Here is a 13,055-nt window from a genome sequence, read left to right on the forward strand (position 1 = left end):
GGAAAGTCCTGTGTTCAATTCCTGGTGCCTCCTGGAGAGGATGAGCAAGACAGCAAGCTAGTGTGATGGGCAGATGCAGTGAGCTGATGCAACAAGATGACAGAACAAGGAGATACAAAGAGGAAAGACAATGAGAAACACAATAAAGCAGGGAGCAGAGTTGGCTCAAGCGATTGAGCACCTCTCACATGGGAGGTCCCAGGTTCGGTTCCCAGTGCCTCCTAAAGAGAAGATGAGCAGACATAGCACATAGTGAATGGACACAGAGAGCAGACAGTGAATGCAGACAACAAAGGGGGAATAAAAATCTTTTTTTAAAAAACCAGACTGAAAGAATGGATTTAAAAATATATGAGCCGTCTATATGTTGTTTACAGGAGACCCTCCTCAGATGTAAGGACACAGCCAGTAAAAGTGAAAGGTTATAAAAAAATATTCCATGCAAATAGTAACCAAAAAACAATTGGGGGGGAAGCAGACTTGGCCCAATGGATAGGGCGTCCACCTACCACATGGGAGGTCCACTGTTCAAACCCTGGGCCTCCTTGACCCGTGTGGAGCTGGCCCATGCGCAGTGCTGACGTGCACAAGGAGTGCCCTGCCACACACAGGGGTGTCCCCCGCATAGGGGAGCCCCACGCGCAAGGAGTACACCTCAGAAGGAGAGCTGCCAAGCATAAAAAAAAAAAGTGCGGCCTGCCCAGGAATGGCGCCACACACACGGAGAGCTGACACAGCAAAATGACACAACAACACGAGACACAGATTCCCGGTACCACTGATAAGGATAGAAGCGGTCACAGAAGAACACACAGCAAATAGACACAGAGAGCAGACAACTTGGTGGGGTGAGGGGGGGGAAGGGGAGAGAAATAAATGAAAAGTCTTTAAAAAAAAAAAAGATATTATGAAAAAAGAAAACTGCAGACCCTTTTCCCTAATGAGTACAGATGGAGAAATACTAATTGAATCCAACAACAATTAAAGGAATTATTCATCATGATCGAGTGGGTTTTATACCAGGCATGCAAGGGTGGTTCAACACAAAATCAGGATAATTCACCACATTAATAATCGAAGAAAAATCACTTGATCATCTCGATTGACACAGAAAAGGCATTTGGCAAAATACAGCATAATTTTCTTGATAAAAATACTCCAGAAGATAGGAATTGAAAGAACCTTTCTTAACATAATAAAGGGCATATATGGAAAAACCCACAGCTAACATTGTACTGAGTGATTCAAGACTGAAAGCTTTTCTGTTGAGATCAGGAATGAGACAAGGATGCCCACTGTCACCACTGTTGGTCAATTTAGTGCTAGATACCTCAGCAGAGTTGCAACACCTACTCTCCAGTTCGTTGGACTTACCCAGGTCATCTAACAGGGATGGTCAACCACCACACCAGGGAGCCGAGAGCGTTTACAACTGCAAGTGGGAGAATCGCATCCATCATCCATGTGGGACCTAAGCTCCCTCTTGATTTAGAGGCTGAGTGGACCTCACCATCCCAGGGTCTGCAGGATGGGAGAATAAAATATGGATTAGAGTAGACTTATTGGTATTCTACTATAGAACTATTGTGACTCTAGCAATGGAAGAAATTGTATCACTGATGTGGAGACAGTGGCCATGGGAGTTGCTGAGGGCAAGGAGGGGGAAAAAGAGGTGCGATATGTGGGCATTTTTGGGACTTGGCGTTGTCCTGAATGATATTGCAGGGACAGATGCAGAACATAATATCTCCTGCCATAACCCACTGAATGGACTGGGGGAGAGCGTAAACTACAATGTAAACTATAATCCATGTGGTGTAGCAGTGCTCCAAATTGTAATCATCAAATGCAATGAATGTACCGCACTGATGAAAGAGATTGTTGATGTGGGAGAAGTCGGGGTGGGGACTAGGGAGTGGGGTATATGGGAACCTCTTACATTTTTTTAATGTAACAGTTTGTGTGATCTATGTATCTTTTTTAAAAAAAGACAAAAATAAATTTTAAAATATATTTATGTATATAGTGCTAGAGGTTCTAGCTAGAGCAACCAGGCAAGAAAAAGAAAAGGCATCCACAATGAAAAGGAATAAGTAAAACTTTTACTTCATAGATAATATGATCCTATATCTGGAAAGTATGCACAAGCAATGAAAGGAAAAAATGGATAAATGGGACTTCTTCAAACTTAAACACTTTTGTGATTCAAAGGACTTTGTCAAGAAGGTGAAAAGGCAGCATGCTGAATGGGAGAAAATATTTGGAAACCGCATTATCTGATAAGGGTTTAATTTTCATGCTATCTAAAAAGAATACATCTCAACAATAGAAGAGCAAGCAATCCAATTTAAAAAATTGACAAAACAATTGCACAGCTGAAGTGTGTGACCCTCACTGCTTACAGCCACCTCGTATTGACACATGTTCACCCTGATAACCTGGGCTCTGATCCGGATCAAAGGGTAAGGTGGAGTGGATTGCAGACTGTGCATGCCCTTTAGGGCATGAAAGGGATAAAGGCAAGAGGTGGGCTGAAATGAGCAATAAAAGATCTAAAAAGCTGATAAAAGATTTAAGGAAAATTTGCAACTATTATGTTAGCAAAATGATCAGAAATGTGTCAGATTGATGCAAATTTAGAAATGTGATATCTACTGTAAAGTTTTTGTAAGTGTTAAAAAAAGGGGGTGGGGGAGGCAGAAGACAAATAGACATTTCTCCAAAGAGGAAATGCAAATGACCAAAAAGCACATGAAAAAATGTTCAATATCACTAGCTATTAGGGAAATGCAAATTAAAACGAGATATCATCTCATACCTCATAGAATGGCCATTATTTTAAAAAACAGAAAACAGTAAGTGCTGGAGAGGATGTGGAGAAATAAGAACACTCCTTCCCAGCTGCTGGAAATGTAAACTGGTGCAGCCTCTGTGGAAGACAGTTTGGCAGTTCCTCAGGAAGCTAAATATAAACTGCTATATGATCTGGCAGTCCTGTTGCTAGGAGTATATTCAGAAGAACTGCAAACCCAGGATGTGAACTGACATTTGCACACCAATGTTCATAGCGATATTATTCACAGTTGTCAAAAGATGGAAACAAACCAAGGGTCTATCGACAAACAGATGAATGGATAAGCAAAATGTGATATATACAAAAGATGGAAGACTATACTGTTGTAAGAATAATTGAAATTGGGACATACATGATAACATGGATGAACCTTGAAGCTGTTAATGCTGAGTGAAATAAGCCAGACACAAAAGGACAAATGTTGCATGGTCTCATGAATATAAACTAAATACAAAAAATAAGCCTAGAGCGTAGTTAATGGCAAAACTCTAATATTCTTGCATCAGTGTCAGAGAAGGTACTGTATCGACGCTAAGAGTCAATAATAAGGGGTATTGGATTTTTTCTTTTGGACTAAGGAAAACGTTCAAAAATTTATTGAGGTGATGTCCACAACTCTGATGAAAGTGAGAGCCTCTACGTGTACACATTGGATGCATTTTATAAGGCGTGGGGCTGTATAATACTGTGAATCATTTAGTGGAAGATGGATTGGTCAACCGTACAAATGTGAGTGTTCTTTCATGAACTGTAACAAATGTACAGTTCTAATACATGGTGTTAATAATGGAGGGTATACCAGATGTATGTGGTAGGCCATAGTTAGTGCTAATAGTCTAATCATGTTATTTTAGAATTTTTAACAAATGTTCCACAACAATGTAATGTGTTAATGAAGGAGTGTTATATGGGAATTCTGCACATAATACTTAATTTTTTTATAAGTTCTCTATTGAAATATATTTATTTAAAAAAGAAGCCTTTTCTAACCTGGTTGGTAGAATGGCTCCCACTAAGAGGGGTGGTGAGAAGAAGAAGGGTGTTTCTGCCATCAGCAAGGTAGTGACCAGGGAGTCACCATCAACATTCATAAGCACTTCCATGGAGTGGGCTTCAAGAAACTTGTAAGAGGGAATTTGCCATGAAGAAAATAGGAATGCCAGGTGTGCACATCAACACAAGGCTGTCTGGGCCAAAGGGATAAGGAATGTCCTCTATTGTATCCATTTACGGTTATCCAGAAAACGTAATGAAGATGAAGATTCCCCAAACAAACTATATACATTGGTTACCTATGTACCTGTCATCACTTAAACAAAAACCCACAGTCAATGTGAATGAAAACAAATAGCTGATTATCAAATAAAATTATAAAAATAAAATAAATTTTAAAAGAGGAAGAATAAGCTGTACCTGGCCACCATCACCTTGGCCAGTCTACTTTTTTCAAGCTTTGAAATGCTGGGGCATGGCTGTTGTAGCAAAGTTAACTGGACACCTCTTTGCAAACACTGAGGAAGGTCTCTAGCCTCCGATAATGACATTTCAGGGTATTCTGGGCCTCTTTAAACCCTTGTCACCAATTTTGGGACAACTGGAAAATTCCACTCAACATTCTTTATGCCTTACAATCATACACATTGCACATATTTCCCCCATTTTGTCACTTTTCCTATTAGTTTGCAAATTTCTCCTTAGCCCCAAAATTAAAAATTTTTAATGGACTTTTCATCCCCTTTGTGGTCTTCTCCATCACTTTCAAGTTCAGGAAGCCGCCTCGGTACCCACTCACAGAGATGTTTACCAGGGTCTGACCACTTGGGTACCTACCTCCAGCCTCTGCATCCAGGTCAAAGCCTGTGGTTTGGAATTGGCAGCCTTGGGCCATGCCTTTGTCATCTCTCTGATCAGTCTGCCTTTTTCATCAGCATCTCCATCCTGGCTCCCAGGTGGTGGTGTGTCTGGTCATGATGCCTGTTTCCAAAGCCATGACCCAGAACTCAGTCCACAAGGGCCAGGTCTCAGGACCCTCCCAAACACACTGATGAGATGGGGTTGGGGAGTTATCTGCCAGCCAGTGGACTCCTGTTGTACTGCCTGTCACAGAAGGAATCAGGCTGAAGACACTGTCACCCTCATTCTTTCTCCCAGCTATAATTTGGAGATTTAGGACAAAGGCCCCAACCATGTTATTCCTGAGCTCATTGCATCTGCTTGTGGCTGCTGGCTTCCTGGGGCATTCTCCAGCCCTCACCCGGAGGGTGACCTTGGAGAAAACTTAGCCAGAGAGAAACCTAGGATTCATTCTTCCTGTCGCTGAATACAAAGCCATGGTGTTATCCTTTGTCACATCTGATCTAGACTGTTAGTCTGTAGCTTTTTTCAGGACACCAACACCCTACAAATTTTAGATTTTTAGATGTAATGCCAGCTCACATATGAAGTCGTATAAAAATAATTTTAATAACTGCTTTAAGATATAATTCATATACCATAAAATGTACCCTTTTAATGCACACAATTCAGTGGTTTTTAGGATATACAATTGTGCAAACTTCCTCGGGATCTAATTTCAGAACATTTTTATTACTCCGAAAAAGAAATCCTGAGCCCATTAACAGTCACTCTCCATTTCCCCCGGCTACCAGCCCCTGGCCACCACCTACCTACTTTTTTCTCTCTGTAGATTTGCCTATTCTGACCATTTTATTTAAGTGGAATCATACATGTGACTCTTTTTAACTAACTTTCACTTAGCATGTTCTCAATATTCACCCATGTTGTAGCATGTATCAGAACTTCATTCCTTTAAAACTGAATAATAATTTGTTGTATGGATATATCACATTTTATTTATCCATTCATCAATTAATGGACATTTAGAAAATGACCAAATTTTAAACTTAATTTTTTTTTCCCATTTTTCCAAGAGATCTATTTCTTGGCCAACTTTGGACATATTTTATCAAGGCTCTACTTTCCCATTTTGAACCTGGTAACTACATCATCTTCTAAAAAGCTATACTCTTGTTTTATCAGCCCTAGTAGCCAGATAATAAGAAAACCATGACACCCAGGCCCAGAGCCTCAACAGACTTCAGCTCCTACACTTTGACTTATTGGACTTACCCCACTCAGCTAACATCGAGTTGAAGAAGGTCAACCACCACACCATGGAGCCTAGAGTGTCTACAACTGAAAGCAGGAGGAGTGCATCCAGTATCCATGTGGAATCTAAGCCCCTACTTGACATAGATGTGCAATGGACACAACCAATCCAATGTCCACAGAGAAAATGTGGAATGGGTGTGGGAAGGGTAGCCATGGTGGCTGCTGGGTTTGGGGAATGGGAGGAAGAGATGAGATGTGGAGGCGTTTTCGGGACGAGGAGATGTCCTGGGTGGTGCTTCACGGACAATTACGGGACATTGTAGATCCCCCCAGGGCCCACTGGATGGAACATGGGAGAGTGTGGGCTATGATGTGGACCATTGACTAGGGGTGCAGTGATGCTCAGAGATGTACTTACCAGGTGCAATGGATGTGTCACGATGATGGGAGAGAGGGTTGCTGTGGGGGGAGTGGCAGGTGGGGGCGGGGGGGTTGAATGGGACCTCATATTTTTTTAATGAAATTTTTAAAAAATAAATAATTAAAAAAAAAGAAAAGAAAACCAGAAAGGTTTGACTGCTATAATCTTATCCTCACCCTTAAGAAAAAGGATCTGATTTCTTTTGAGAGAGAGAGGAAATTGTAATCAATTACTCCATATTGGATTTACTTAAACTATTTTTTATGTGTCCGCTTTGTTCCTCCCTGGGTACTCGTAAAGTGTTAGGGCATAGAAGAAAACTGGTCCATCATTTAGCTGTGTTGCTGTTATAACTGAACCAGTTTTTAACCTACTGAAATACTTCTCTGCTGGTTGGTCAAAACCCACTGCTTTGAGTCTCCAGTGTCCACTTCTGTCCTAATATGTTCCCCAGAGTCCCATGTCTCAGCAAATAAAAGGGATAATCCTTGGCACAACAGAAGGCCTCCAAGTCAACAGTGATTGCTAAATGTTAAGTATTAAAACTGTTACCACAGCAGGAAATGAAGGCTTTATTGCAAAATTAAAAGATCACTGAGTTAAGAGACTTTAGTTCTAGTCTCAGCTCTAAAATCAAAAGAGTTAATTCCTACCTTAGCTACCATACAGGGTGATTATAAGAGATAGTCAAGTTAGGAGGCAAGTGTATCCTGTGTTGTCTGTGGGAATTGTTATCACTCCTTTGGCTTAGTTTTTGTGAAAAATATTTTGAAATATTACAGGATAAATAAATATTGACATAAATGCAAGAGAATCAAATTCTTGGACTCTAAATTTAGGAGTGAAACCACTGGGCTTATGTCTCTAAAATGAATTAAGAAAAAAAAAGTTGCTACAAATCCAGTAAAGAAGTAGGTGAATATATCTTTAACCTTACCTTTTTTCTCATCTAAGCTCTTATTAGACAGGTTTGAGAATTTATATAGACTTCTCTGATGAGAGTGATTTAAATCTTGAAAAGGTATAGGGAATGGTAAAAGAATAATTACAGCTTGATGCATTTATCTCTAAAGAACTCTGTGGCTTTCTTCCTTTCTGCTTATTCAGTGAACAAAGCACAGTCAGTTATTTTTGTTTTAGACTAGCTTTTCATAGACAGTTATAACCAAAAAAAAGTATTTATTTTTTGGAATTATTCATGGAGATATCTCTTTAACCAGACCTAAAAAGTGTGTGATTTCTCTCCTTTTCCAACCAAAACATGAATGTTTTCACTACACAGATCATTCCTTAAATTAAATTTTGCCATTATTATTTCATACTAAATGTAGTATTGATTAACAAATGTTAATTGAAATAATGAAGAGTTTGCTACACACCAATTTATGTGATATGGAAAATGAATACAGAGGATTTCTTTTTTTTTTCTTTTAATGAAACTTCAAGACAATCTTTCATACATGTCCAACTTGGGCATTGGGAATATACCTCTCTCTCGCTTTGTTCTTTCATTAATGTTTTTTTTTTTTTTTAATTTATTTATTTATTTAATTTCCCCCCTCCCCTGGTTGTCTGTTCTTGGTGTCTATTTGCTGCGTCTTGTTTCTTTGTCCGCTTCTGTTGTCGTCAGCGGCACGGGAAGTGTGGGCAGCGCCATTCCTGGGCAGGCTGCTCTTTCTTTTCACGCTGGGCAGCTTTCCTCACGGGCGCACTCCTTGCGCATGGGGCTCCCCCACATGGGGGACACCTTGCGTGGCACGGCACTCCTTGCGCGCATCAGCACTGCGCATGGCCAGCTCCACACGGGTCAAGGAGGCCCGGGGTTTGAACCGCGGACCTCCCATATGGTAGACGGACGCCCTAACCACTGGGCCAAAGTCCGTTTCCCCATTAATGGTTTTGTAGTAAATCCTAAGCTTCACTACCTACCATGCAGAAGACTTGCTGAAAATAGGTTTATGATCCTTTTTTTTTTTAAAGATTTATTTATTTCTGTCCCCTCCACCCCCCCACCCCACCCCGCATTGTCTGCTCTCTGTGTCCATTCTCTGTGTGTTCTTCTGTGACTGCTTCTATCCTTATCAGTGGCACCAGGAATCTGTGTTTCTTTTTGTTGTATCATCTTGTGTCAGCTCTCTGTGTGTGCAGCGCCATTCCTGGGCAGGCTTCACTTTCTTTCATGCTGGGTGGTTCTCCTTACGGGGCACACTCTTTGCACGTGGGGTTCCCCTACGGGGGGGATACCCCTGCATGACAGGGCACTCCCTGCACACATCAGCACTGCGCATGGGCCAGCTCTATACGGGTCAAGGGAGGCTGGGGGTTTAAACCGCAGACCTCCCATGTTGTAGGCAGACACCCTATCCGTTGGGCCAAGTCCGCTTCCCTGTGTTCTTGAATCACATGAACTTTCCGATTATTCACTCTGTAGTTCTACTAAAGTTTCTTTTTTTCAAAAAAGAAAGTAAGGTCTGATGAAATATGTTGTCACTAGTGTTTTTATTTTTCCTTTATCATATTAGGTATATATCAAATCAGCAAACAAATCAAGGCTCATGATGGCAGTGTGTTCACACTTTGTCAAATGAGAAATGGGATGTTATTAACTGGAGGAGGGAAAGACAGAAAAATAATTCTGTGGGATCATGACCTGAATCCTGAAAGAGAAATAGAGGTAAGAATGAAAACTGAACCTAACATGTAAAAATATTAAACCTCTAAGCCTTTGAGTTTTGTCCCATGTTAAAATAACTTAATACTTTTTTGGGAAATTGGTGTACGTACTTGTATCATACTTCCTCTCTGTAGAAAGGAGTTAGTTTATTGCCTTTTGGATAATATGATTAAAAAATAAAGAAAAAGAAAAAAAGGACCTTTTGTTAACAAAATAATTTGTGAGAATCAAGAAATATGACCAAACAATAATTAACTGGTTTTTGTTATTTACTTCTGAGACAGTTTTTAAGTGGTCCACAAATTTAAAATTGAAAAAACATCTGAGTATTAGATCCAAATCCAGGGTAGACAAAATGACCAGTTTAATTTAAAACTTGAAAACAATATTTTTAAACAGTGAACGTATGATAACTGCTATTTGTCTGTGTACATGTTTGCTTTATCACTTAAACCAAGTTTATCCCTGGAACCTGATAGGTGATAGATACTCAGTGAAGGCTGGCTAATTGAATTGAGGTTTTAGGAAGTGAAATGATTTAAGAATGGTATGTTAGATCATTAATGCTGAAAGCAAGAGCAAATCTCACAGAATTTAATATTGCTTGTACTTTTTGGTGATTTAAGTTTTGAATGTATGCTCAGTGCTTTTTCTCTTATAATATGCTTTCCAGGCAAAATATTCTCTAAAGAAGATCCTGATAGTACTGCTCTTGGCTTTCATTTCCAAGAAGACAGAAAATAAAAGAGTTGCTTTATCATAACCTTAAGTTGATAGTGGAAATGCCACTTTCTTTCCTATTTCTTTTCTTCACAAATAACTCATATCCTTGTAGTCAAAAGCTTCACAATCTAGTTCAGTCCCACCTTTTTTTTCTTTGTTATTTTTAATCATAAATTTGTATTACTTTTAGAATTCAATCAGTTATTTATGCTTTTTAGAGTCATTTTGGATCCCACATCATAAAAAAAGAATTGTATATTTCCAAAAGAGTCATTCTTTAAGATCACTGTAATATTAGTATGACATTCACTGACTGTATACCTTATAGTACATTAAATGATATTGATCTCTCAAGGAGTCCTGTTAATGATAGTTAACAATACTTTACAATGTATTGCTTTTTAGTTTACAAAGAAATTTCTTCTGTATTATTTTTATATTTTGATTTTTATAGCAACCAAAAGTAAATAGGGTAGATATTATTATCTCTATATTACAAGTAGAGAAATTTGGCTGAGATTAAGTTACTTATCCAAAGTAACATAACTAGAAAGTAATAAAACCAGACCACAATCCTCATATGGTCTAATAGAACTTAAACCTTTCTTCCCCTACTCCTAATCCTTAACTCTTGAAATCATATTAGAAATAAATTTAAAATTGACTGAAGCAGTCACAAATTGGCATTGCTGCCACCACCCCTCCCAGTGCCCCATCTCTCTTCCTGTATTTGTCCCAGCCTTTCTTCTTTCCACCAAGCCATGATAGTAGCAGCAGCAGCAACAGCAGCAAAAAAACCTAGAGGCAGCAATAGCAACCCACGAGCCCATGTCATATAGTCAGGGAGGCAGCAAGAAGAAAGTCCACTACTACTATGATAGTGATATTGGAAATTAATACTATGGACAGGGTCTCCCTATGAAACCTCATAGAATCCATATAACCCATAACTTGCTGCTAAATTATGTCTTGTACAGAAAACTGGAAATATTATGGGCCCCATAAAGCCTGCTGAAGAGACGACAAAATACTTCAGTGATGCATCCATCAAATTTCTATATTCAATACGATCAGATAGCATGTCTGAATATAATAAGCAGATATAGAAATCTAAATTTGGAGAGGATTGTCTAGTGTTTGAAGGACTCTGACTTTTGTCAGCTTTCAACTGGTGATTCAGTTGCTGGGGCCTGTGATAAACTGACAACAAACTGATACCATTATTAAACTAGGCTGAAGAATTACGTCATGCTAAGAAATCAGAAGTTTCAGGATTCTGAATGTGTTAGTGATATTGTGCTTGGTATCCTTGAATTACTTAAGTATTAGAGAGTTTTATATATTGATATTGATATCCATCAAGGTGCTGGTGTTGAAAAAGTGTTTTATTCAACAGATGGTATGACATAACATTCCATAAATGTGGAGAATATTTTCCTGTCACAGGAGGCCTGAGGAATGATATTGGTGCAGGAAAAGAAAATTGCTGTCAATTTTCTAATGAGAGATTGTAGAGTAGATGATTTCTGTGGGCAGATATTTAAGCCTAATATCTCAAAAGTGAAAAATGTGTATCAGCCTACTACTATGGTATTACAGTGTGGTGTAGACTTGGTTGATTCAATCTGACAATCAAAGGTCATACAAAATGTGTAGGAGTTGTAAAAACTTTCAGCTTATTATTATTAATGCTTGGGGGAGGTGAATACACATTCCATACATAGCACAGCTCAGTGTCAGACATATGAGACTGCAGTTGCCCTTGATTGCAAGATTCCCAAAGAATTGCAATGTAATGATTGCTTTATTTTGGACCATACTTCAAACTACATATTAGTCCATCAAAAAATGACAGAACAGAACACTCCAGAATATATGGAAAAGGTAAAAGTGTTTATTTGAAAATTTGCACTTCATGTACCTGGTGTCCAAATGCACACTATTCCAGAAGAGGTGAAGATGGAGAAGATCCAGGAAAGAGAATTTCTATTCGAGCATCACACCAGGAGATAGCTTGTGATGAAGAATTCTCAGATTCTGAGGTTGAAGGAAAAGGAGGTCATAGAAATGTGGCTGGTTATAAGGAAGGCGCAACGGAAGCTGACATTGAAGAAGATAAGGAGGAAACAGGACAAAGAGCAGATGTTAAGGAAGAAGATAGATCCAAGGCCAATAGTGGTGAAAAAAAAAAAGGCATACCAAAGGAACCAAATCAGAACAGCTCAGCAATCCTTGAATTTGAGAGAGACACCAATTCCAGGAAACCATAAAAAGTGAGAAAATATTGGGAAGAAAAATGTTTTCTTTTTGAAGGAGACTCTGGCTTCATTTTATACTACTTTGACATGGAGCATATTTATTTTCAGAATGGCTTGTTTATTTCAGAATGGCTTTTTTATTTCATTTTTCTTGGCAAGTTTTATTGTGAGTTTTTCTGATTTTGAAGCAAAATTTTTTCTCCACCATGCTTTATGTGTAGTATATAAAGTTGATGTGAGTTGTTGTGTCAAAAAAATAGATCTGTTAAAGAATTGATTGGCCCCTCCAAGCTGATTTTCCCATCTTTTATAATTCTCTTTCTTTTAAAATTGTACTGTGAAAAAAACTGAATGAAGCACAGGATGTTAGTAACAAGTTAGGATGAATATAAGATACCATATTGTTTTCAGATTTGGAATTCTAACATTTATTACTCCATATGCTTACAGCTATAAATTCAGTCTTCAGGTCATAATTAATTCATGTTAGTGTGAATATGGTGACTTTACAAATTAATTTTTTCTAGGTTCCTGATCAGTATGGAACAATCAGAGCTGTCGCAGAAGGAAAAGCAGATCAATTTTTGGTAGGCACATCGCGAAACTTTATTTTACGGGGAACTTTTAATGATGGCTTCCAAATAGAAGTACAGGTAAACTGTCAATTTTAACCATTAAACTTAACTGAATTTTTTGATAAGATATTTTGTTTCTATAACAATGACTGTATCTCATTTTCAGGGCCATACAGATGAGCTTTGGGGTCTTGCCACACATCCCTTCAAAGATTTGCTTTTGACATGTGCTCAGGACAGGCAGGTGTGCATGTGGAACTCAGTGGAACACAGGCTGGAATGGACCAGGCTCGTAGATGTGAGTGAAGCAAAATGTGATTATGAACTGCACAGAAAACCCCCAAACCAGCAGTCAAAAGCAACAAAGAGAGAAGGATTAAGCACTGGTTAAAAACAAGTGTTTATACATACATAATTTCAGTAGAGCGGACAAGGGAAA

General features: G+C 38.8%; 1 protein-coding gene and 1 pseudogene across 2 annotated transcripts in view; both read left to right on the forward strand.

Moving 5' to 3' along the window:
• The window catches only part of EML4 (EMAP like 4), a 221,076-nt gene that overhangs the window by 171,096 nt on the left and 36,925 nt on the right, over positions 1-13,055 (forward strand). For both annotated transcript variants that reach the window (XM_071208789.1, XM_004448018.5), the window contains 3 exons: positions 8,909-9,060; positions 12,569-12,694; positions 12,783-12,914. In XM_071208789.1, coding sequence (XP_071064890.1) covers positions 8,909-9,060; positions 12,569-12,694; positions 12,783-12,914 — 410 coding nt within the window. The remainder of the gene's footprint in view (positions 1-8,908; positions 9,061-12,568; positions 12,695-12,782; positions 12,915-13,055) is intronic.
• On the forward strand, positions 10,400-12,148 carry LOC101417914 (histone deacetylase 2 pseudogene; annotated as a pseudogene).

The sequence above is a fragment of the Dasypus novemcinctus genome, chromosome 17 (genome assembly GCF_030445035.2).
Source record: "Dasypus novemcinctus isolate mDasNov1 chromosome 17, mDasNov1.1.hap2, whole genome shotgun sequence".
Classification (NCBI taxonomy): domain Eukaryota; kingdom Metazoa; phylum Chordata; class Mammalia; order Cingulata; family Dasypodidae; genus Dasypus; species Dasypus novemcinctus.